This window comes from Triticum aestivum, chromosome 1B (genome assembly GCF_018294505.1).
Source record: "Triticum aestivum cultivar Chinese Spring chromosome 1B, IWGSC CS RefSeq v2.1, whole genome shotgun sequence".
NCBI lineage: Eukaryota > Viridiplantae > Streptophyta > Magnoliopsida > Poales > Poaceae > Triticum > Triticum aestivum.
In genome coordinates this window covers 337,357,278-337,382,632 of record NC_057795.1, presented here as the reverse complement: position 1 = coordinate 337,382,632, position 25,355 = coordinate 337,357,278, and the positions used below count along the sequence as shown (strand labels likewise).

The 25,355-nt window shown below is 49.2% G+C and overlaps 2 protein-coding genes across 3 annotated transcripts; one reads left to right on the top strand and one right to left on the bottom strand.

The window, feature by feature from the left end:
* Positions 1–450: 450 nt before the first annotated feature.
* Positions 451–13,645, bottom strand: LOC123122607 (FBD-associated F-box protein At3g52670). Its single transcript, XM_044542834.1, has 5 exons — positions 13,278–13,645; positions 12,653–12,753; positions 1,391–2,200; positions 1,176–1,313; positions 451–1,084 (listed from the first exon to the last, which is right to left on the bottom strand). Exons 1-5 carry the CDS (start codon positions 13,315–13,317, stop codon positions 626–628), a joined length of 1,548 nt encoding a protein of 515 aa, XP_044398769.1. The 5' UTR covers positions 13,318–13,645; the 3' UTR covers positions 451–625.
* A 70-nt stretch (positions 13,646–13,715) lies between these two features.
* Positions 13,716–16,243, top strand: LOC123122612 (protein FAR1-RELATED SEQUENCE 5). 2 transcript variants are annotated; one of them, XR_006460306.1, is made up of 5 exons: positions 13,716–14,006; positions 14,095–14,146; positions 14,243–15,716; positions 15,799–15,900; positions 15,978–16,243. XR_006460306.1 is itself a non-coding variant. In XM_044542850.1 (4 exons), exons 2-3 carry the CDS (start codon positions 14,130–14,132, stop codon positions 15,687–15,689), a joined length of 1,464 nt encoding a protein of 487 aa, XP_044398785.1. In that variant the 5' UTR covers positions 13,716–14,006; positions 14,095–14,129; the 3' UTR covers positions 15,690–15,716; positions 15,799–15,960. The 2 variants fall into 2 exon arrangements, 1 of the variants encoding a protein (XP_044398785.1); XM_044542850.1 differs by lacking the exon at positions 15,978–16,243 and having other exon boundaries at positions 15,799–15,960.
* The last annotated feature ends 9,112 nt before the right edge of the window (positions 16,244–25,355 follow it).

Genomic DNA, 25,355 nt, shown 5'->3' with positions numbered 1-25,355 from the left:
CCTACTGGCCGTCACCACGTCCTGCCGCCACCGCGTGCTCGTCAAGGTTGTGGAAAATTCTGCCGCGCTGGAGATGCGCGCGGTCGCGGCCCGCCCAGCGCTCCTCGCCGGCTCGGTCAGCGCTGTACTAGCGCGGCCGGCTAGTACTCCTCGCCTCCTCGGTCGGCGCAGCTTCTTGCATGCCCATAGCCCGAGACGCTGCAGCGGGTTCCTGAGGCACGCAGGCAGCAGGAAACTTGAACTTATTTTCTGGCACTGGTGGCATCAATAATAAAAAATTAAATTTTGTTTTGTATCCGTCAGTCTAAACGACGAATCCGTTGAATTGAGTAGCCAACAACAAACAGAAAAGATCCTCTTTTATAAACAGAACGAAAATCATCTTCATCTATTTATAGAAACTAACATCCACGCACCCTCCAAGTGCAAAAAAAGTTGAACAATTCATCAAAGAAAAACATGGTTCATTTATAATAGTAATATAATTAGATTAAAGTGACAACACATTTCGCCTTCAAAATAACTTATCCGATAATCCAAGAAACAAAGCATGGTATCAAATCAAATCGAATTCAATAAATGATCATACACGGCGCAATTATAATAAGATAACTTATGACATCTATCAACCACCCTCCACCGCCATATCACCGGCTGCAAGCTCATGACTCGAATGACACCGTGTGCATGGCTCCAGGACACTCAGCTTAGCTGTAGGCGGGACTTGATCCTCAATGAACCTTCTTACAGCCACGACCGCTCTAGAGGCTTCCTTGAAAACAGTCTCGCTAATGGGCCTACACTTATTTTCCTCGAGAACAGTCTTGCCAATGGGCCTACACTTATATTCACCACAACACCTATCACTACCATCAAGGGTGTCCAACACAAGCAGCTCAAGTGAGACTGCCTTCTTGACAATGCAACGTGTGAGCTCAATCAAGCTCTTTGCAGAGCTGAACCCTATGATCTCCACACGTTTGAGTTTGAGGCAGACATGGCGGTCTTCGGGCAGCTGCCTCAAATGTAGTGAGGAACCTCCAAAAACTGATTCACGATCCACATATTCCTTATCCTTAGATACCTGAATGAAGATGGAAAAAAAAAGGAAATTGAATCGATGGACGGACCCAGCTGAGTAACCAACCCAACAGAATGAACGAACAGTGACTTACATCCAAGAACAAAGTCTCCAAGGAAGGAGATGCATCCAAGAAAGAAGCCAGGTGAAAATAATCATCGGATTCTGTAATTTGAATATTCAGGTGCTTGAGGTGGATGAATTTGGTAGGCAGCATTGGTGTATTAACCACCTGCACAACAAATATATGGCATCTTCAGATTATTAACAATTATTTCATTTGAAATAAAGTCTTATGAGTAGTATTACCTCATCCTCTGAACCTATTTCAAGAGTCTCAAGATTTGGCATAATGGACGGCAGCTCAGCAAGAGCATAACTGATGACGTTGGGAAAGCACATGCACAACTCCTTCATGCACAATGCTTCTGAGAGTGAGAGTTTTATATTTTCTCCACTAGCGTAAATACTGGAGAGATTTGGAGCTTTGCACTCTATCAATTGAAGCATCCAGCATGAAAAAACACTCAGGCACCTGAGCCGCTGCAGCATGCAAGGTATCTTCAGAAAAATTATCTCCTTGCAATCATAAAGTTCCAACTGCTCCAAAGCAGGGGAGTTGGAAAGAAAGCACCCTACTTCATCCCCAGTAATACGCACGGAACACAGATGCAGACTTGTTAGGCTTCTCAAGGGGCCAAGTTCAGCCATGGGACGGAAGGCACTACGGCGAAGTTCAAGATACCGAATTGAGTTTCTAACTCCATCAGATAGAAGTGAGCATGGGAAGTTGTACTTTTTATATAGTACAAGGGTGAGCTCCTCAATCCCTGGTGTGACAGCAAACTGGAGCCAACTGTCGATATAAGGCAAGGTACGGTCATCATCAAATATATCAAGCTTCAATCTCTTCAAGCCAAATCCTGAGTGGTTTCTAATTATGCTGTCAATTTTGCGGCTAAAATTTGCTCCACCTCCCTTGGACTTGGAGCAAAGCGTTTGCCAGTCCAAGGCGAGGTTGGGATGACACCTCCAGGAATGTAGAAAGGCGCGAGAAAGGCAAGCAGCACGAGCAGCATCACGCATTGGCATTAGGGAATGTATACGATGCCAGATGTCCTGCATGCAATGGAACTCCAATCATCAGAGAAAGAAAAACAGTAGAAATAGAGGAACTATGCAACTTCTGCATTGGGTACAAATAGAACACCTAAACCAACAGAATCCCATGAAAGAGAATCAAGAAGTTTTGCTAAATACGATTAAATAGAAAAGGACTTCATGAAATAACACATAATTCAAAGAGTCATTTGTTAATCAATGTCCTAGCACGAATACTGAATCCAAAGAATAAAATTTTCTATCTAGACTTAATATGCCAAATAATGTTCACAGGAACTTTGTTACAGCACAACATTTCAGCATCACAGCACTAACACATCATCTATACCTTATAATAATAAAAGCAGTAAGGTTTCTTGTTCGTCCGTCACGAAAATACCGTTTTACCCTTCCACCAAATCACATAATACTGACAAGTACCACCTGTGCCACCCCTAAGTCAAAAACGGTTCAACGAAAAACTTCAGCAGATCCCAATCCCTCCCGTACGTCACCCGCCCACCGCAATGGAGATGGCCACTGCCGGGCGGTGTGGTGCCTCCTCTCCCACCCCTCCCCTCCCCGCCTCCGTGTCCTCCGCGCCGCCCTCTCCACCACCGCTTACCATTCCTCCTGCCAAGCCTCCGCTGCCCTCACGGCCCCAACCCGCCATGAGCGCCTCCGACTCCGCTACCTCAAGGACCCCTCCCCCCCAATACCGAAAAGCCCATGATGAAGAAGGCGAGGGGCTCGCAGGGGCCAGAAGCAGCAGGGGAGTGTTTGGTGGAGGCCGATTTCCGAGCGGCGGACTGGAGCTTGGCGGGGCGACATGTTGCACAGGGCGTTTGGGTCGGCCGCAAAGATGAGTCTCCGGTAGTTCCTAGCGGCGAGGTGGACGCCAAGTTCTGACCAGCGGCGGCCGGCGTAAGGATCCCTTGCCTAAACACGTGGGGCGGCCGTTTCCGCGGTTGTCAGCTGGCAGTGGCTGAACAGCCGGCCCTCTCCCCTATGTAGAATCTATCACAAGATGTAGGCCTCAAGGAGATCCCGCATCGAGTTTGGTTCAGACGGAAGCAGGTGACAATACATACATAACAATTACTATGACTTGCTGAAACATGCTGTTACTGCAGGCTTCCAAACCTAATAGAATACTGTATTCACTGTTTGGTAACCCCTTTGTTGCATTGCAGGTTGTGATTATGTTGTTCATCGATAAAGAAAATTATTGTGTGCTCTTAAGTCGTCAGTCAAGATTTGTACCTCGAATCTGGAGTTGTCTTGCTGGTTTAATATAGGTGCAAAATAACTCTTCTCTTATCTTATTAACCTAAATTCATATATCTTGTGCATATTGTTATGTGTTTAGTTGCATCCTCTTTTTAATTTTGAAGCCTGTTTTGGATAGAATAGAGGGAATTAAAGTTGTTGATTCAGCAACTATAAACTATATATGACTTTATGTGGCGAACATCATCCAAATTGCAGAGAGGCCAATTTAACAGATCATACTTTGCATTTGTGGCCACTGCATAAGTGGTGCAGTTTGGTGTTTGATTAGGACGTGAGTGGTGAGCAGAATACTAATTAACCGATAAGTCCAACGTTTTAACCCAAAATTTTCTAATTAGTTAGTTTGGTGGCATCAACCTGAAATTCTTTTTGTTCAGCATGTATCCAAGGTTGATGAGGATACTGAGAAATTGGGATATTGTTTTCCAGAAATGTTGTTGACTTGAAGATGAATCCTGGATATTGCATGAGCTGTAGATCACAACTTGAGTTGGCTCCTGCTTTTGCTACAATATACAGGGCAGCATCAAAGATCAACGGGTATATTATGCGCTACTTCATGTGGCATTTCTGAATTTGATGCATGTTTCATCTGTGAATTTCATCGTTGCTGGGTCGCAGGTGCTCTGGTCGGCGTTCTGATAGATGGCAACTGGCTTTGTTCCGTAGATCCGTGTGATCAGCAGAGTGTGTGGCTGCGGTGGAAGCCGTCCTCCAGTAGCCCTGCAAGGCAGTCGTGCTCACACCCCCGCAAGCTCCCTCCTCCATGCTTCCGTTCATTCCAACCCCGACGTCGTCTCACCTCTCCTTGATCTCACATCGACGTAGCTTAGTTCACGCCATAGCATGCAGCTCTAGTTCTCCATTGCTGTGTCGTTGGTGTTCTTGTGGACGTTCCCATGATGGGTGTTTTGGTAGATAGAAAATGGCATTTGCTCCGTAGTGAAGCACATGTGTAATACATATTTTCTTAAATTTGAATATACCTCAATCTTTTTGTCCCATTGCAACGCACAGGCATATGTGCTAGTCATACTTAAGCTATTAAGACTGACCATTTTTCATACTCTTATCAAACAAATATGCATGGTTAACATGATTAGGACTGCTCAATCTTATGTTCTAATCATCCATACTTGGCATGGCTCCCAATTGTTGTATCAGGGATCACATGTTACAGTTGTTGGACTTAAGAGGGAAATGGAATTTATTGATGCCTGCCATGCCTTATGGCCATTGCCGAACATAAAAGTGCAACCATCTTGCTAGGCTGTATTTTTTAAGGAAGCTAGATTTAATGGTAAGTGCATCAATACAGAAGCAGCTGACAATAATTTGACATACTCTATGCTTAAAGATATATGTTAAATGCATATTTACGGGGAGAAGACAAATGCAATCTCAATATGTTCAAGAACAAGTGCTATATAACTGACTTCAGAAAGAGTGGTGGGGCTGTTAGTTCAAGGCTGGACAGCTCACATAAGATCATAGGCTGTTATAATTATATTGTATGCTTTATCAGATACAGCACCTTTACCAACTACTATCAAACAGCATAAGCAGTCATATGTGTCATTGTTAGAGCATCTACAACCACGATTACCTATTTTGCTGCCCTATACACCCGCAGGCGCATCTGGGCGTGTCCGCTGGCAGTGCCCAGACAGAACCCATTTTGCTCCCTCCATAACCACAAACCACAAAAGTCGGAACCCTATTTCATACAAACCCATGGATAGTACTGTTATGACCGGCATATTAGGGGCTTAGCCCAGTGGGTTGTGGCCCAAGTTATCTTATCATTATTAGGGGCTTAGCCCAATTATCTTATCGTTATTAGAGTCGTTTGCTTAGGAGTCAAGTAAACCCCTCTATTTAAGGAGAGGAGATGTATCAATCTAACCAAGCAAGAATTAAGAAGGAAATCCCTTCCCTCTTGCCCGGCCGTGGGCAAAAAGGGCCCCGGCCGGCCCTCTCGCGCCCTCCTTCTAGCAGCGCCATAACAGTTTTGTATCAGCTAGTTTCGGTTCGATCATGTCTGCCCGTCTCTCCCGCTGCCGGGCACCTCGTCGCCTCCGGCGACCACCACGACCGTCGCCCCGCTCCTGCCCGCGCCGGGATCCTCCATCGCGCCCGCCCCCGCCGTCCTCACCCTGGAGGAGGTGTCCAGGGTGCTGCGGGACCTAACCCAGGCGGTCCAGGAGATCCGCATGTTCTTGGCCGGGTCCTACGGGCCGCACCCGGCTGCGCCGCCCATCGCCGCCTCCGCGCCGCTATGGCTGCCGTGGCAGCCGCCGCACCAGGCGGCCTCTGCTGCGCTCGGCGCGCCGCTACAGCTGCCATTCATCGCCACCACCGCCCAGCCCTGGCTGCAGTGGCAGCCACCGCTCGTGGCGACCTCCGCCGCACCCGGCGCTCCGCTGCAACAGCCACCGTCGGTCAGCTCCAACGGGCCGCAACCGGCTGCGCCGCCCATTTGCCGCCACCGCGCCGCCGTGGCTGCCGTGGCAGCTGCCGCATCAGGCGGCCTCCGCCGGGCCGCTGCAGCTGCCATCCACCGCCACCACCGCCCCGTGCTGGCTGCAGTGGCAGCCGCCGCTCCTGGCGGCCTCCGCCCTGCCCGGCGCGACACCACAGCAGCCGCTGCAACTGCAGCAGCCACCGCCGGTCAGCTCTGCCGCCCAGTATGGGATGCCCTACGACGGGACTGCGACGACCTCGTTCCCATCAGCGCCGCCGCCGTCCCAGGGCGTCCACATCCAGCAGATCAAGTCCCCGCCGTCGCCGTCACCGCTTCCGTCTTGGATCGCTACCCGCCACGTGTCGGCGGCGGTGAGGCCGCAGGCTGCTGCCCGCGGCCTCCTAGCGCGTCAGCGTGTGCAGGAGATGCGTGGTCTGCAGCTGCCGCTCCTCCAAGTTGCCCTTCGCTGCACAAAGGACCTCGATCTCATCCGCTGCGTCGGGGATCTTGGGCATGCGGTTTCCCCCACGAGCGGCGGGCATGCTGTTTTCCCTGTGGGCGGCGACACCAAAGTCTGCGACATCAGTGGTTGGGGGGGCGCACCCCTCCTCGTCATTCTCCATCGCAAGCCCTCCACTCTTCCCTGTGCGGTGCAGACCAACAGCCATACACATGCACTCCTTTCGTCCAGGTGGTGTCCATGGGATCCAGGTGGCTGTACACGTGCACGTCCAAAATAAAGCGTCCCAGTCTATTTCAGGTTGAGAGTAATAACACAAGCCGAGATGTAAAAGGCTTGTTTTTAGGTGTTAGGTTTGTGTTGCGTCGAGTCATGGTTATAAGTTGGTTAGGCTGCAGCTCGAGGACAAGCTGCATGTCTAGGTGGGGTGTAGTGTTAGAGTACGTAGCCTAATGGGCCCGTTAGTCTTAGGGTTAATTAGAGATAGGGCTCGCTTGCTTAGGGGTCAAGTAAGCCTTGCTTGGGAGTCAAGTAAACCTCTCTATATCAAGAGAGGAGATGTATCAATCTAATCAAGCAAGAAGCAACCATTATTTGCTCGGCTTCCCAAAGGGAGCCGGGAGACCTAACCCTAGCCACCTCTTGCGCCGCCGCCGCCTCTTCTTCATCGCGCCACGGCGCCCAGCCACCGGCGACCGCGAGATCGCCCACGTCCAGCCTCCTCCTTCCCCTACAACCTACGCCCTAGACCCGGTAGGATCCTAGTTTCTACCAATTTGGTATCAGGTAGCTTGGGTCCGATCATGTCTGCTCCACCACCCACCCCGCCGCTGCCCACCGCGCCGCTGTCCACCACCGCCGCCCTCTCCACAGCGCCGCTCTCCACCGCGCCGCTACCGCTTTCCACCGCGGCGCTCGACTCCACCACGGGTGCCTCCACCGGCCAGTCGCCGCCTCTTCCCGCACCGTAGGCCGCCATCTACTCCCCGACGGAGATCACCGGAGTCCTTAATGGCCTCGTCACCGCCGTCCAGGGCATCTACCTCTACCTAGCCGGGCCTTACAGGCAGCCGCCGCCCTTGCTGCCGGCTGCCACGACCAGGCCAGCCGCTCTGCCCTGGTGGGCGGCCACCACAGCGCCGATCGGGCCTCTACACCACCACTGGCCCGGTCAGCCGCCGCCTCCCACTGGCCGTAGTGGCCGGCCCCGGCAATCACCGCGCCCCCGACGCCTTCCGGGTCCGGGCAGCCGCAGCCCCAGCTGCCGGCCCCACCGACGCCCGCTGCCGCGCCTCAATGGCCACAGTGGAAGGCCCTGGCCCTCGTTGCACCGGCCACGCCACCCGGGTCCGTGCCGCCGCAGCTGCTGGCCCCACCACCGCCCAGCACGGGGCCCGGGTCACCCACGCAGGGAGGCGTATCGATCCAGCAAGTGCGCTTCCCGCCGTCACCATCCCCAATACAGGCCTGGCTGACCGGATCACCGCCGCCACCCGTCTACACGTCGGTTGGAGACCCGCCGGCACCCACTCTGCAGTTCGGCGATCCCTCCGGCTCGGTGGGGCACTCCACGGGCCGTGGCCATGCTGACCGGGTGCCCCAATCCTCGCTGCTTCGCACCTCCGAGCCAGTTGGACACGGCGCTCCGACTCAGACACCGCCGCGGTTTGCCAAACTGGACTTCGCCGCTTACGACGGCACGGAGGACCCCCTAAACTGGCTCAACCAGTGCGAGCAGTTCTTTCACGGGCAGCGCACCCTCGCCTCGGAGCATACCTGGCTCGCCTCTTACCACCTCCGCGGCGCGGCACAGACCTGGTACTACGCCTTCGAGCAGGACGAGGGCAGCATGACCCCTTGGGAGCGCTTCCGCGAGCTCTGCCTCCTTCGCTTTGGGCCACCGATCCGCGGGAGCCGCCTGGCAGAGCTAGGTCACCTTCCCTTCACCTCCACGGTTCAGGACTTCCGACCGTTTCCAGGCCCTGGCATGCCACGCGTCGGGCGTGACGGCGCGGCAGCGGGCCGACCTCTTCTTCGGTGGACTTCCGAATCACATCCGCGTGGACGTGGAGCTTCGGGGACCCCAGGATCTCCAAACGGCCATGTACTACGCCCGTGCGTTCTAGCGCCGCCAGGTGGCCATCCAATAGGCTCACCGTCCCGGGCCGCTGGGCCGCTACCCTGGCCGGAGGTTCCCGTGCAGGGTCAGCCTGCTCAGGCTTCCGTGGCACCCCTCGCCGCGACCGCGGCGCGCCCGTTCCGCCGGCTCACCTCGGCCGAGCTACTCGAGCATCGCCGCCAAGGGTTGTGCTTCAACTGCAACGAGCCCTACACGCCCGGCCACGTCTGCCCGCGACTCTTCTACCTGGAGGCTGCAGACTACATCGAGGAGGATGTCGTTGCCGCCGACCTGGCCGGCCCAGCTGTTGCGAAGGTGTTTGATGCTGGTTGATCACCTCGGGGAGTTCAGCAAGCGCTTCCCCACCTTACAGCTCGAGGATGAGCTGTTTGTGCAGGCGGGGAGAAGTGTTATGACCGGCATATTAGGGGCTTAGCCCAGTGGGTTGTGGCCCAAGTTATCTTATCGTTATTAGGGGCTTAGCCCGATTATCTTATCGTTATTAGGGTCGTTTGCTTAGGAGTCAAGTAAACCCCTCTATTTAAGGAGAGGAGATGTATCAATCTAATCAAGCAAGAATTAAGAAGGAAATCCCTTCCCTCTTGCCCGGCCGTGGGCAAAAAGGCCCCCGGCCGGCCCTCTCACGCCCTCCTTCTAGCAGCGCCATAACAAGTACGTAGATCATAGGAGATAGCATTAAAACTTAGCAATTCGGACATCGGACATCGCATTAGTTCATCCAAAAGGGCCAGGGGAGTTCAGATTCAACCTGAAACGAAAATAAAAATAACTAAAATATAAACATAGCAATGGGGGGCGGCCGGAGTTCACCACTTCTTGTCCAGACCCTTGCCCTTGCGGTTGGCGGTGCGGCGGTCAATCTCCTCCGTGTTCGCGTCCGCGGCGGGAGGGTCGTCGTCGTCATCCGTGCTGGTGGTGCCACTCTCCAACGCCGAGGAGATGTAGCCAGACAGGCGGCAGATGGCGTGGGCCCGCTCCCCCGCGTGCCATGCCGCCTTCACCTTGGCGCTCTCCTTCTCCCTCGTGAGCCGCTCGAAAGCTTCGAGCCTGAGCGGAGCGCCTTCTTGTTTTTGCACCGGAGGCGCCTAGCATTGGACTCCACGTACCGTGGTCAACGAGCACCGCATGACCTCGCGGAGGAGCACCTCCAAGTCAACGGGGACGGAGCATGCGCGTTGGCAGGAAGAGTCGGGCTCCGCCGCGGCCCGCTGCCGCTAGCACCGGGCCGCCTTCGCATCCAACTCCTGCATGCGCATCCGCATGGCAGCCGCGGGCACGAGCACCCAGCGCTGCCCGGGCGGTGCTTGTGCCGGAGGAGGAGAGACGGCCGCCCTGCTCCGGATCTGGAGTGGAGTACAGCAGGTGGGGCAACCGCGGCCCGCATTGGCGCTTTGTGGCAGCAGGACCCGGAGGAGCTGGCGGCAGACGCGACGGAGCTCAAGGTGTCGCCGGTGTCCAGCCACGAGCGCTGGATGGTGATGCGGAACGCGAGCTCCTCATCGTCCAGCGGCGTCGCTACCGGAGCCGACGTCCGCCTCCTTCATGAGGCTGTCCCAGTCCATGGGATCATCTCGCTGCCGGAGTCATGGTCGGACTTGGCCATGGCAGAGGAGGAAGGGAGATTGGGAGAGGAAGTGGAGAGACAGGAGGGGAGCGGAAAAGGCAAGAGGACTGAGAGTGACTAGGGTTCGTCCGATCGGGTGGGGTTTTTGTTGGGGCGGTGGTGGGGGCAGCCACAGCGGGCTGGTCTGACATGGCGGCTCTACCCAGGCGCGTCCAGGCCTCCCCATATCTGCCCCAGATATGGGCCTGATCGGGACTACCAGTCAGTCCAAGCGTTTGGGCCGGATTGAAGCGGCACGCTGGGTGGAGCTTTTGCGTCTGGGCAGTGACCGGGCAGCCCGCCCGAGTGTTTGGGCGGGTATGGGGGGTCGGTTGTGCATAATCGACCATTCCATAACAACCTGCGGGGCTCCTCACGGGAGAACCCACGCGCGACTCCAATCCTAGGTGCTCCCGCGTCGCCCCACGGGTTACTCGGGCGGCGACCCCACCGCCGCTCCGCTAGCCCTCCCTTCTCCACCCTCCTCCCCTCGCCGCCGCCGGACGGCATCACCAGGGGAAAGCACCTGGTGGTTGTCGGCGACGACGGATGCTCGTGCCTCGCCTGGGCCCGGCGCCCACTCCCTTTCCCCTCGGTCGCGGCTCGCGTCCCGATGTCCATCCTACGCCGCCACCGGCGGGATCCGGCCTGCTCGCGTCCCCGTCGCGCCTCATCCTCGGTTCATGGGGTGCTGTTGCCGGCATGCAACGGCGCCCTACCAAATCCCCTGCTCTGGGTATGCCACCGGCGGGAGGCCTCCCGGCTGCTCCTTCTCCGGTGGATGGCGGCCAGGTCGGGTAGCCCTCATACCAGATCTGGCGCGTGTTGGCGCTCTGCTGCCCTCCGGTGCAGATCCGCTGCTCTTGCCTTTCTGCAGATCACCCAGGGTGGCAGGAGACGTCCGGAGCGGCCTGTGGTGCCAGTGCGCCGCTGCGTGGGCTGGCTGGTGGCTGGCCCTTGGCTCTGGCAAGTTCGATTGGGGGCTTGGCGTGGCATGGTGGGGTGGCCGAGGGCCCTCTGGATGTGTAAGAGGTGTCTTTCCATCACCGTCTGGTGGTTGATTCCCTTGCCGGCGTGCTGCTGATGGTGGTGCCGGTATGCGAGCACTTAGATGCCAGGGCGGCGGCCCTAGAAGGTGGACTGCACATTTGGCTTTGCGGCAGGCGGCGTTGCAGTGGTGGTGGCTTCTCTCTGTGGTTGTGTGGAAGGTGTGGAGTGGGGCGGCGGGGGATCTTGGTGATGGCGATGCTTCAGCAGTGACGTCTCCTGATCGCGATGTGGAGGCTTGATTTGGTGTTGGCGGACTTGTTGACTAGGGCACCTCGATGTGGCGTGGGTGAGGTCCGGGCGAAAGTTCAGCGCTTCGGCGCCGGCGACGACGATGCATGTGGGTGTCATGTCCCTCTTGGGGGCGTCGTCAAGGTCCCTTTCCTGCGCCAGGGCTCCGGGTGAAAATCTTTGACAATTCCTTCGGTCTTGACGGCAGCAGCGCATTGTGTCGTCACCCTCCTGGGGGTGTCATCGTGGAGCTCGGGTTCTCTCTGGTCATGGCACGTCGTCATCGATGGGCAAGCTTGGATCCCGGCTTGAAGTTCCTTCGCCTCTGGTGTGGGGTGGTCTCGCTGCATCGTATCTTTTACACGTGACTTCGTTGGCATCGTTTTCGGTCCTTGGTGTCTGCTGGCAGGATCGGCGCTCCACAACCCGGAGTGAGACGGCAGGGGGCTCTCTCAAGTGACAGCTTGGTGTGTGCGTTGCAACGGATGTCCGGTGGTTTCTTGTGGAGGCGCGCGGTTCCTCGTCTAGTCAATAGTCTGGAGTGCTTCTTGTTGGGGTGTGGCTACTCCTGTTTGTATGTTTATCTTTGATGATCTGCTTTGTAAGAGGGTTCTCTCACCACTTTGTATCGGTTCGGTCGTATTGCTTTATATATAAAGCGGGTGAAAGCCTTTTTTAGTATGGGGGTCCGATTGTAGATGCTCTTAGTACATATGCTCTGTCTCGGTATGGCAGGACAAGTAAGAGAAGAATGGAATGAGTATTGATCTGAGAAGTTGGACATTGAGGTAATATACCCTTCATAGATGATAAAACAGAATGTGCATAGATATTATTAATGTGATGGTGATTACCAGCCTTTGAACAGAGAAGTTAGAACAAAGCAAAGCTACCACTCTCTCCAGTCGTCATTGTATGACGTTAGGACAACATGCCAATGCACGCACGCACTACAGATCTGATGTCCGAACTTGATAATTGGAGGGCGTAAGTCACTAGGGGCGTATGACCGTGACCAATTGAATGAAGCACAAAGTAAAAGATAAATACTTCCTCGGTATCAAAATATAAGACGTTTTTTGGTCTAGATTTAGACTTAAAAACGTCTTATATTTTGATACAGAGGGAGTAATACGCAGCTACCAGTGTCCTATGAATTAGTGTGGTTACAGCAGTCGCAGCGAAATTAAACTTGCAATATAAGACATCATCAGAATTTTATGCTGCAGTACCTCTGGAAGGTATGGCATTGAATATGTCAATGTTTCGCCATTTTGAGAATCGCCATCGCCAACTTGTTGATAGAGAGAGTCCTTTCTTCTATTCACCCCATCTGCAACCCAACAAGCATGGTTAATACTTAATAGTGCATCTAACATAAGAGAGAGGGAGAGAGAGAGCATAAACAGGCAACAATCTCTTGAAATCTCCTCCCATAACCGAATTTTTAGTGCGAAAGTGTGTGGACTCACCTAGTATGCCGTAGGGAAAAGAAAGTGTTTTAGAGCTCTTTTTAACAAACAAACATGGATATGGGTTAAAAGGAACTCGATTAGGACCTAACCTACCCAAACAACAGTTCAATCTCAAACGAATTAAAATGTACTCTCTCCGTCCGGATTTACTAGTCGAAGAAATGAATGTATCTAGACATACTTTAGTTCTACATTCATCTATTTTTATTCATTTCTGCGACAAGTAATTCTGGACGGAGGGAGTACATAGTATCCATCTGACACTAATCTAAACAATCGATTACCGAACTTACTACAGATAAAAAGAGCCATTTTTCATGACTGAAGAAAACAGCAACTGAGTGAAACGAATCAGAGAGAGGGCGAGCGAGTTGAGGCTTACTCTGGGCTAGGTTTTGGCGGCGACGCCCCTTCTGCCCCATGGTAGTAGACGTCGGTATCTCACCCCCAAGGGGTCTTCTTGCCAAGAAATAACTTCCGATCCGTTCTCTCTCTCCGATCTACTTCCTCTTCTTCTGTATATATAGTCCGTCTTCGTCCGTCCTCCCGTCCCAAACTCGAACGAGTTTGTACCGAACTGTCCTACCGAATCAAAATCTGCTCAATTTCCTTGTGATTTCTTGCCCATCCGATCCCCGCAAAATTCCAGAGAAATCCTGCTGAGCCCCGCGCGAAGCTCCTCCGCACCTCCGGCGTCCTCTACCGCGACGGTTGCTGGGTGGAGACCCGAGGGAAGGCGGCGGGGCTTGGCTCACGGCTCAGATTCTCTAACTTGCTTATAGCAAGTCAGAGGCAGCCCAGCGCACGCCAGATGCCGCTCGTTCTCGATCGGTCGGCTGCTTCTTTCGATCCCTCACTCAGCCTAAAATAAGCAGCCCAGCCCAGATTTCATAGCCCACCTAAAGGCCTACTTCAACAGGAAAACAAAACTTCAGGCGGGAGCACTAGAGGATTTTGGCGGGGAAACGTGTGCTGCGCTGCTCTGTCGCGCGCTGTCTCAGCTTTGGACGATCGTTGCGGCAACTCCAAAGAAATCAGCTGGCCGATCGAGGAAAACTTCTGGCGATCGATTCCAGCCATCGTTCCTCCTCCTCCTCCTTCTAGATTACAGGTAGCAACCACAAATCTCCCCTCTTAGTCTTGTATTTTCTTCACAAATTGGAAATTTTCTTACTTGTATTTGTTCATGATTCCTGCAGTAATTATTGAGTTCACGTCTTCAAATTAAGAGATAATGGCAGAAACCAACAAGTAAGTTAGGCTTACACTGGAATTCCTTTGCTGACATCTAGATCTATAGCAAGTTAGGCTTACATTGGAATTACCTATATATTTATTTTGGTGCAGGGAGAATGTGATTCGTACATCCTTACCTCAAGTTGGTCAGAAATTCACAGACTTGGCTGAGGCATGGTCATTTTGGGTTAACTATGGAGGCACAAACAAAGAATATAGGTCTTTTGGTGTTTTCGTCGGATTCAATCATTTTAGAGAGACCGTTATTTTTGGTGCTGCTCTTTTGTTTGATGAAACACGTGGCTCTTTCAAATGGTTATTTGAGGCTTTTGTAGAGGCACACAACGGAAAGCAACCTAGAGCTATATTTACCGATCAAGACACGGCAATGGGATTGGCTGTTGGAGATGTTTTCACCCAAGCATGGCATGGCTTGTGCACCTACCACATCATGCAAAATGCCGTCAAGCACTTGTGCAATAGCAAAGTTGAAGAATCAAAAAAAGAGGAAGATGAAGAACCTCATATCCTCTTAGATTTCAGCGCTTGTATGTATAATATTGAGGACAAGGCAGCCTTTGAAGAGGCATTTGACATCATGAGAAATAAGGTGGATAAGAAGAAGGCCTCATGGCTAGATAGCATCTACAAGTTAAAAGAAAAGTGGACTGAATGTTACATGAGGGATGTTTTCACATTGGGAATGAGAAGCACACAATTAAGTGAGAGTTTCAATAGTGATTTGAAAAAACATCTCAAATCAGATTTTGACATCATTCGCTTCTTAAAACATTTTGAAAGGGTTGTGCAAGGAAAAAGAAACAAGGAGCTAGATGCAGAATTTGAAGCTACTAAAAAACTGCCTAGAATAGGGATGGAGACTCCTATGTTGTTGCAAACAAGCGAAGCTTACACACCGACCATATTTGAAGCATTCAAATCTGAATATAGAAGATCCATGGCTGCATGTAGTAGAGCATTGGATGGAGATAATACATATGCTGTTACAATTGTGAGGGGTAATGGTGATTTGAGTTCCGAACTAGAGCGCATAGTTGTCGGTGATCCTTTGGAGCAAACGACTTCTTGTAGCTGTTTTCAGTTTAAAAGGACCGGAGTATTGTGTGCGCATGCTTTAAAAGTTCTTGACTTGATGAATATCAAGTTATTGCCAAACCATTATCTTTTAAAGAGATGGACCCGAGAAGCAAAATCTGGAACTATACAAGATACCAAAGGAAGGGATATAATTGAAGATCCAAAATTGGATGCTATGTTGCGGTACAAGTTTGTTTCTCACAAATTTCATGATTTTGCAAGTGAAGCCGCAAGCGATCCGGAATGTATCTTGTTGGTGGACAATGCATTGGACATCCTTGCCAAGCAAGTACGGGAAAAACTGAGGATATCTAGAAGTATTTTGAGTGAATACTCTAATGTGCAGCCTAATGTTCAACAAGATGAGGGTTTGCTTAGTTCTGCACGCCTCAAGAAAAAAGAGGTTCAACCGAAAAGTTCAAAGAGACATAAACCTTGGATCGAGAAGACATGCAAGTAGAAAAAGAAAGACCCAAAGGAATCTAGCGTATGTTGCTGAAAATTCTTGCAATTTAGTGTACTTATTTATTACTACATCATATATAAATTTGTTGGGTTTCTTTGTGCAGCAACAAGAGAAAGAGAATCAAGTTGGTGGAGAAACTCAAGCAACAACTGAAAATGCTAATAATGCCAGCAATGCATTCAGGAGCTACACAGACTTGCTAATGGTACTTTAAATGTTGTTGTATCTTCTCTAAACTACTATTCTATTCCAACGTTTCATTTTGATCCTCTTTCTTTGCAGGGTTCTAATGGAATTGATGATATGGATTTTGGAGATCTTCTTTAGGTTCCTATTTCATGACAAGAAGAAGATAGTCCATCTTCTTCTTTTGGCCTGAATATGTTCAGCTTGAAGAAATTTGTGAAAAACACCGCAAAATGGTGTTCTTTTGTGTAGAACCTGCAGCTCTAGTACTATATTTTGTTGGAGGTTATTATGGTTATTTGTATCATGACTAATGTTTGTATTCTGGTTGATTTTGGTTGAATTCTGGTTGAAAACGGAGTATTTTTACAGGTTTCTATCCAGTCTAAATATGTTCTGTTCTATTCTGCTGTTTACATTCAGTTAACTGTCCATAGATGCACTTGTCGCTGCAGCTGGGCTGTTTGCTCCCGAATGGGCCTCCCTTGTCGCTTATGTGGGCTGGCCTGGCTGAACTGTGTTGTGTGAGGGAAGGAAACATGAAACAGAGCAGGGGACACATGATGGAGAAGAAACGGCATCCAGCTGCCTCTGACTTGCTATAAGCAAGTTAGAGAATCTGAGCCGCTTGGCTCAAGGGGAGCCGGTGGAGGCAAATTTGACAATTTTGACCTCCGGACAAAATCAATTCACAAAATGAACTGGGTGTGAAACTACTTCACTCCCCTGGCCCTTTTGTGTAGCGCCTGCCACACCGGCACCACACCCGGTGCAGCGTCTAGCTCGCGGGCGTTGCACGCCCTGGGCCCCGCACCCAGTTGTGCAACGCCTCGGAGCTAGGCGCCACACATGTAATGTGCAGCACCTAGCCGTCGGACGCTGCACTGTGAGTTATATCCAGCCGCGGCGGCCCTCTCCTCCCCCACCCACCCCATTGCAGCAGTTACAGAAGAACAAAAGAAGCCGCGGTGGCGGCCCTATCCACTCCCCCTCTCAATCCCCTCTCCCAAATCCTTCAAATCCGACGATTTGGTCCGTGGATTTCGTCACCAATCCATCCTAGAAGGTACTCTCCTCCGATCCCATTCTTTCTATCCATAGAAAATATACTATTTTGAAGATTTGGGGAACCTTTGTTTGATTTGATTAGATTAGAATCTTGCATGTTTATAATCTTGCATCTATTAGAACTCTTGTTTGTTTGATTTCGGGAACCCTAGTTTAGTTTATTTTTTCGAAAAAATATGGTTGGATACATAGGTTGACATGTTATTTCTATGGAAAATATATTTGTATGAAGTAGGCCTAGTTTAGTTTATTTGTGTTGAACTTATATTTGTTTTGACAAGAATGCTTTGGATACATATGCTTTGAATTTTGCATCTAGTAGGCGTAGTTTAGTTTATTTGTATTCAAAAGATAATTGTTTTGACAAGAAAGTTTTTTTAAAATTGTTAGGATGGTTTGGCTTCTCGATGATCACTGGGACAAACAACACCGGTCGTATGCTATGTCGGTGGAACAGCGGGTAATAATGAAAGTTGCCAGTGTTATGAATTTCATGTTTATTTCAAACACAAATGCACCATATGTAATGATTTGTTTGTTTGTTTGTAGGAGCTTGCACCTTTGAAGCTTCGGTCTCACGGGGTCACCCTTGGGTGGATGCGCTATGATGAGCGGTGCACACCGTATGTAAGGGAGACAGGACTTCTCCTTTTCATTCAGTTGGTCTGTCGGACGACGCCACCCAACAATGCTGCGGCACTCACTGCGCTTATTGATCATTAGAGGCCGGAGACACACACTTTCCATCTTCGGACCAGGGAGATGACCGTGACGTTCCAGGATATGGCTATGATCACCGGTCTTCCTATTGATGGGAACCCTTTATGTATGAACACCAATTCTGATGGGTGGTGCGCACAGATGCATGCCCTTATCGGTATGGTTCCTCCGGAGCCTCGAGAACCAAAAGCAGAAGACAAGAAGAAGGAAAGAGTCGCAGCTGGTGCTCCTTTCACGTGGATTACATCCAACTTTGGTACTTGCCCTGAGGATGCTAATGAGGACATGGTGAAGACATATGCTCGTGTCTACATGTGGTACCTGATATCCAGGACTATGTTTGCTAATGGCACATGCAAGAATGCTCCATGGATGTGGCTGAAGGCATTGACCGTCTTCGATAGCAAATGGAGTTGGGGTTTGGTGACACTGGCATGTTCTCTTTTATGTTCAGCTGGTGTTGTAGGCCATCTGTAGGTATTGGTGGTTGTATGCTCGCACTTTCCATATGGAGCTGGAAGCGTTTGCCGGTTGGACGGTCGAAGACCGTGAAGTACGAGGATTGGGACGACAAACACGACCCACTACGGCACCCCACTTGGGCTTATAAGTGGGATGTGTTAAATGAGACGACGGATGATCCGTCGGTCATGTACAAGTTGTACAAGAGCGAGCTGGACGCGATCACGCCTGAGCAGGTGAATCGACATTGCATAAGTGATTATCATGCTTCTATCGTAACTCGATATCAATTTTGCATTCTATCCCATTTTGCAGGTGGAATGGGAGCCGTATGGAAAAGGAGAGAGTTTTGGTAACCCTATAGAGTTCAGGCTGAATCCGATGTGCACTAGGGATAGGGATCTCTGGCATATGTGGTGCCCACTCATATGCAACTGGGCGGTTGAGCTTCACCTGCCACATCGGGTGTACCGCCAGTTTGGTTTGTCCGGGCAGTTGAATTTTTTTGCATATGCAGACATAGTAAGATGATGTGAAGTAGTATTGATACATAGCAAGCAAAGAACTGTGAAGACAACATATGCACAAAGTACTTCACTACACATAGTAGTTCATAACACATAGTACTTCAACTTGAGGAGTAGTTCATACAACCAAATTTAGGAGGAAATACATAGTACTTCACGACACATAGTAGTTCACAACCAAATCGAGGAGGAGGCATAGTAGGTCATTACTCATATTAGTTCACAACCAAATCGAGGAGGAGTCATAGTAGGTCATTACACATAGTTGTTCACAACCAAATCGAAGAGCATAGTTTAGAGGATAACACGATCATCGTCCACAAGCAAGTTGAAGTTGAAGATGATATAGCTCTATTGCGTAGAGCAAGGCCCCTTTCCCTTCTTCTTGTTCCTCTCTTCTTCCCCTTCCTCCTCCCTTTTCCTTATGAGGTGGGCCTCCTTAACCACCCTCTCCATGAATATCTTGTTCTTCCTCTCCTCTTTTTCAGCTGCAAATGCCCAAAGTTTCATGGTTCTTTCTTCAAAATCCTTTTGACGCTTCTTCTGTGCCTCCTCACATTTCCTCACCAACGCTTGCTCCCTAGCCCACATCGCATGTGTCACTCTCTCTCTTTCCTTCCTCTTCTTCTCAAGCTCCTCTTCCTTCTTCTTGTTTAGTGCAGCTTCATCCTCATCTCTAAGCTTCTTCGCAACCTTCTCCCACCATCCCACCATCTCATCTTCGCCATCCTCCCTCATTGTTGGTTTGTTGGGTTGGGAAGCCGCCATACCTACAATGAGTGAAACATAATGGTCAGTAAAGACAATAAAAACAAATGGAAGAACATGTGCAACAAGAACATATGAAAAACAAAACTGAAAGTGCAACTATCCCTAGGTGGTTTTGGTAATTCCTAACAACATATAGCTCATTGAGCTAACATCATTCCATGATGAATATTTCAGGAAAAGCTCAATGAATGGCATGGCATGGATGATAAAAGTGGATCCCTCAAAATGCTAAGGATAAAAGGATTGGCTCAAGCTCAAAAGCTCAAGACTCTACATTTTATATTTTAGTGATCCAAGATCACATTGAGTCTATAGGAAAAGCCAATACTATCAAGGAGGGATGAGGTGTTGTTTAATGAGTTTCTTGCTCCACAGTGCTTAGTGGTATGATCTAAAACCCTCAACAACTTTCTCACATCCACATATGACCTAAACCAAAAGTCAAACTCGGCCCTACCGATTCTTTCTACCCGGCGCCACCGAGTTCAGATGTCATAGCCACTGCCACAAACCCTAGGCAAGTCGGTCTCACCGATAGGGATCTCGGTCTCACCGAGATGGGATTGTAATCTCTCTGTTTCCCTTCGTAACATTTCGGTACCACCGAGATGAGCGATCGGTCCCACCGAGATTGCAATGTAAACTCCCTGTTTCATTTTCGTAACATTTCGGTCTCACCGAAATGAGCAAACCGGTCCCACTGAGTTTACCTGACCAACTCTCTAGTTAGCTTATTACCAAAATCGGTCTCATCGAGTTTGCATAATCGCTCTCACCGAGATTACATTATGCCCTAACCCTAACCATATCGGTCCTACCGAGTTGCATGTCGGTCCCACCGAAAATCCTAACGGTCACTAGATTTGCTGAATCGGTCCGACCGAGTTTCTCAATTTGGTCCCACCGAGTTTGGCAAGTTGTGTGTAACGGTTAGATTTTGTGTGGGGGCTATAAATACCCCCCCACCTCCTCTTCATTCATGGAGAGAGCCATCAGAACAAACCTACACTTCCAACTTGCTGTTTCTGAGAGAGAACCACCTACTCATGTGTTGAGGCCAAGATATTCCATTCCTACCATATGAATCTTGATCTCTAGCCTTCTCCAAGTTGCTTTCCACTCAAACCTTCTTTCCACCAAATCCAAATCCTGTGAGAGAGAGTTGAGTGTTGGAGAGACTATCATTTGAAGCACAAGAGCAAGAAGTTCATCATCAACACACCATTTGTTACTTCTTGGAGAGTGGTGTCTCCTAGATTGGCTTGGTGTCACTTGGGAGCCCCCGACAAGATTGTGGAGTTGAACCAAGGAGTTTGTAAGGGCAAGGAGATCGCCTACTTCGTGAAGATCTACCGCTAGTGAGGCAAGTCCTTCGTGGGCGACGGCCATGGTGGGATAGACAAGGTTGCTTCTTCGTGGACCCTTCGTGGGTGGAGCCCTCCGTGGACTCGCGCAACCGTTACCCTTCGTGGGTTGAAGTCTCCATCGACGTGGATGTATGATAGCACCACCTATCGGAACCACGACAAAAACATCCGTGTCTCCAAATGTGTTTGAATTCTCCAAACCCTTCCCTTTACATTCTTGCAAGTTGCATGCTTTACTTTCCGCTGCTCATATACTCTTTGCATGCTTGCTTGAATTATGTTAAGATTGCTTGACTTGTGCTAAGATAGCTAAAATCTGCCAAAGACTAAAATTGGGAAAAGGATAAGTTTTTATTTGGTCAAGTAGTTTAATCACCCCCCCCTCTAGACATACTTTCGATCCTACAAGTGGTATCAGAGCTTTGGTCTCCATTTGCTTTGATTTCCATAGCTTTTGGTGGTCATAGCCTTGGTTTCACAACCTAGGAGAGTATGGCGTCTAGCGAGGGAAATTATCACCGTAGAGGTCCTTACTTTGATGGTACTAATTTTGCTGGTTGGAAGCATAAGATGAAAATGCATATTCTTGGACATAACCCCGCCGTTTGGGCTATTGTGTGTATTGGCTTGCAAGGTGAATTCTTTGATGGGAGAGAACCGAACCGTGAAGCTAGCACGGAAGAGTTGAAGATGTTGCAATACAACGCTCAAGCTTGTGATATCCTCTTCAATGGATTGTGCCCCGAAGAATTCAACAAAATCAGCCGTCTTGAGAATGCAAAGAAAATTTGGGATACTTTGATTGATATGCATGAAGGTACCGACTCCGTCAAGGAATCCAAGTTGGATGTGCTCCAAAGTCAACTTGACAAGTTCAAAATGAAGGATGGTGAAGGTGTCGCTGAAATGTACTCTAGGCTTGCTCTTATCACAAATGAGATTGCCGGCTTAGGAAGTGAAGAGATGACCGACAAATTCATCATCAAGAAGATCCTAAGAGCTTTGGACGGAAAATATGATACCGTGTGCACATTGATCCAAATGATGCCCAATTACAAATATCTCAAGCCAACAGAAGTCATTGGAAGAATTGTTGCTCGTGAGATGTCACTCAAGGATAAGGAGGAACTTCACAACAAGTCAAGTGGTGCTTACAAAGCCTCATGTGAATCCCCTACATCATCAAGTGAGAAACAAACCTTCAATGAAGAATTGAGCTTAATGGTGAAGAACTTCAACAAGTTCTACAAGAATAGGAGCAAAGAGAGAAGCTCCAAGTCAAGGTCCTACAATGACAAAAGATCTTCTAGTCGAGAGCGCAATTGCTACAATTGTGGGAGACCCGGACACTATTCCAATGAGTGTACGACACCCTACAAAAGAAGAGAAGAATCACCCAAGAGGAGAAGTAGAAGAGAAGAATCACCACCAAGAGAGAGGAGGAGTAGAGATGATCGTTATGAACGAAGAACATCTCGGAGAAGAAAGGATTCGGAAAGGAAGGACAAGTCATCAAGGAGCTACACAAAACGAAGACATCAAGATCATGTTGGTGAATGGGTATCCGGCTCCGACTCTGACAATCACTCCGAGAGAAGCTATCACTCCGACTCTAAATATACTCAAGATGAAGGTGTTGCCGGTCTAGCACTTGTGTCAACCAACTCCTACGACATATTTGATTCACCAAACGAAGGACTTGGAAGATGCTTCATGGCTAAAGTCCCAAAGGTAACACACCCCGAGTATGTTGATTTCAATAGTGATGAAGATGACTTGCTAGGTGATGATGATTTACTTGTTGACAACTCTAGTGATGAATACTATGATGAAACGTCAATTAATCATGCTAATCAAGACAAGACGAATGACAATGATAAGGAGAAGATTGAGCTTCTAACTAAAGAACTAAACACTCTTAAGTTAGCTCATGAAACTATCTTAGAAGATCATCGAGAACTTTTAAGGACTCATGAGAAGTTACGCTTTGAAAAGCTCAACCTTGAGCAAGAGCATGAGTTCTTAAAGGCAATCAATGATGATCTCCGTAAGAAAAGTTCTTCTTACATTCCCAAGCGTTTACTCTTATCTACTTACATGCCTCAAGTCAAGTCCACTAACAAGAACAAGAAGGATTCTTCCTCTAGTAGTAACAATAATCATGCTAAATCCAATGTTGTTGCTTCTAATAGTTCTCTTGATTCCACTAATGATTCTCTTAGCCAAGTTACACTTGAGCAAGAAAATAGCTTATTGAAGGGAATTATAGAGAAAGGAGTTTACAAGAGCCTTGCCGGGAGTAAGCAATTTGAGGAAATTGTACGCAAGCAAGGAAGGCACCGGAAGAACAAAGGTGTTGGTTTTGAACAAAAGTTCAATGCCAATGGAGTTGAGTGGGAAGAAGATCAATACCCCAAGACGAAGTTTGTTCCTCAACAAGAGAAGTATGATCCTACTTCCTTCAAGGGGACACAAGCTCAAGATGATCTTCCACCACAAGACCACAAGCAAAAAGGCAAGGACAAGCTTCAAGAGGAGATTGATGCATTTGAAGAAGCTCCTAAGGGCTTGGTCAAGTGGGTTCCCAAGACTACATCAAGCTCTACTTCATCAAGTACAACTACAACTCTAAGGATTCCCATCAAGATGATGTGGATCCCGAAGAAGAAGAACTAGAGAGTCCTTGAGGGTGACTCCGCCAACATACTTCACTCATATCATTTTGGCAACAACAAGTGCAATCAACTTCCACATCTTGCACTAGTTCAAGGAGTCACAAACCCTCTTGTTGGTAAGACAAGGGACAAGGTAACCTAATGCTTTCATAGACATTATCTTGTGTGTGCATCACTCTATGTCTATGGATATCCTTGTTTGTTCCTTGTGGGACTAACCCGTGTAGGTATTGAAAGTGCAACTCACTCCAAAGGATTGCTCCAAATTATCTACATCAACATTGAGCATCCACATCTTCAACACCTACATGAAGTCATCATCGACAAAACCCAAGGTTAGTTCATCCCTCTAAGGGGGGATCTCTCATCTAGGGGGAGCTTAACTCTAAGAATTGAGTCAAACCAACTCTAATGGTGTGAACACATCAATGCATTATGTAAAAGTGGTAACCCCACTTGAGCTTAAACGATGAGTGTGACCTATGATCAAATGTTCTCATTTGACTCCTAAGTCAGTATACCCATATATAGATGACCTAGTCATCGCCAATTGTTTGATAGATGCTAGAATTGGTTGTGCATGCTTTGCCACATATTTCATTTGGCATTTTATTGTGTGAGCATGTTGGTTGCATATTTCACTCATTCGAGGACATCCACTTGTTGTTTTGATTGATTGGTTTCTTTTTGTTTTGCCAAGTGGATGGACAAGAATGCCTAAGAACCTTCTCTAGCTATCTATGCTTTTCTTGTCTCAAACTCTATTCATGCTACATCACAAAATTTGATCAAGTCAGATTTGAACCACTCTATGTGAGGAGCACTCGGAGTCCCCGATTTGCCATAGACTTAAACTTCCAAAACTTCTTTGTGTGTCTCGGTCCGACCGATTCTTCCATTTCGGTCATACCAAGATCACTAAGTCGATCTAGGTTTTCAATCTCGGTGCAACCGATTTGAACTTTTCGGTCATACCGAGTTGCTGTAACTGTCAACAGTTATGCATCTCGGTGCCACCGAGTTGTTCCACTCGGTCACACCGACAGGGTCGGGCTATATATACCCACGGGCAAAAATTTGGAAACTTTCTCCAAACTCCTTCGCCCGCGCATAGCTCGCTCTGCCTCCAGGGTCTCCGAATCATCCTCCTCGTCGCCGGCCACCTCCAGTCGCCGGTCTTCGCCACCGTCAACGGAAATCATCCCCGCCGTTGCCGCCGTAGCGAGTTCATCGCCGAACTAGGGTATGGACTCGATCACTGTGCTATCCCCGTCCGATTCCTAGCACATTGTGTTCGTCATGAATCTTGCCACGATTGAAACTATTCTATCCAGTCAAAACACTCCATAGATTAGAGATGAATTGAAAATTTAGGGTTAGGTTTCCGCCGAAACCATCTCGGACCCACTGAGTTGTAGAACTCGGTTCCACCGATTCGGCTAAGGCCATTGCACAAGTGATTCTCGGTCTGACAGAGAATTGCAAATCAGTGTGACCGAGTTCAGGACTTTGTGCAACCCTAGCAGTCTCGATGCCACCGAACTGTGACTCGGTCTGACTGAGTTCACTAGTTTAGGTTCCAAAAGCTGCTTCGGTATCACCGAGTTTGTAAATCGGTTGATCCGAAATGCTTTCTGTGGAAAACTAAAACTAAGTTTTTGAATCATTCTTTTGCAAAAAAAACCTCTGTATTTTGTGATGCTCATCCACTCTATCTCATCTATATCTATTCATAGGGTCTGCAGTCAGTGTTTGCAACATGTCTGATCAAAGTGACAGCCAGAACAGGGAAGAGGAGCAAATTCAGATGAGTGTGGGCACTAGTCCCTTTAGCACCTCTGATGATGGTAGCAGGAGCACCCCAAGCAACTTACCCAAAGCTGC

Coding starts and splice junctions, on each gene's coding strand:
- LOC123122607 (XM_044542834.1), bottom strand. CDS start 13,317: ATGGGGCAGAAGGGGCGTCGCCGCCAAAACCTAGCCCAGA. Junction 12,754..13,277: donor CCGCCAAAACCTAGCCCAGA/GTAAGCCTCAAC, acceptor GTTGGGTTGCAG/ATGGGGTGAATAGAAGAAAG. Junction 1,314..1,390: donor AAATAGGTTCAGAGGATGAG/GTAATACTACTC, acceptor TTTGTTGTGCAG/GTGGTTAATACACCAATGCT.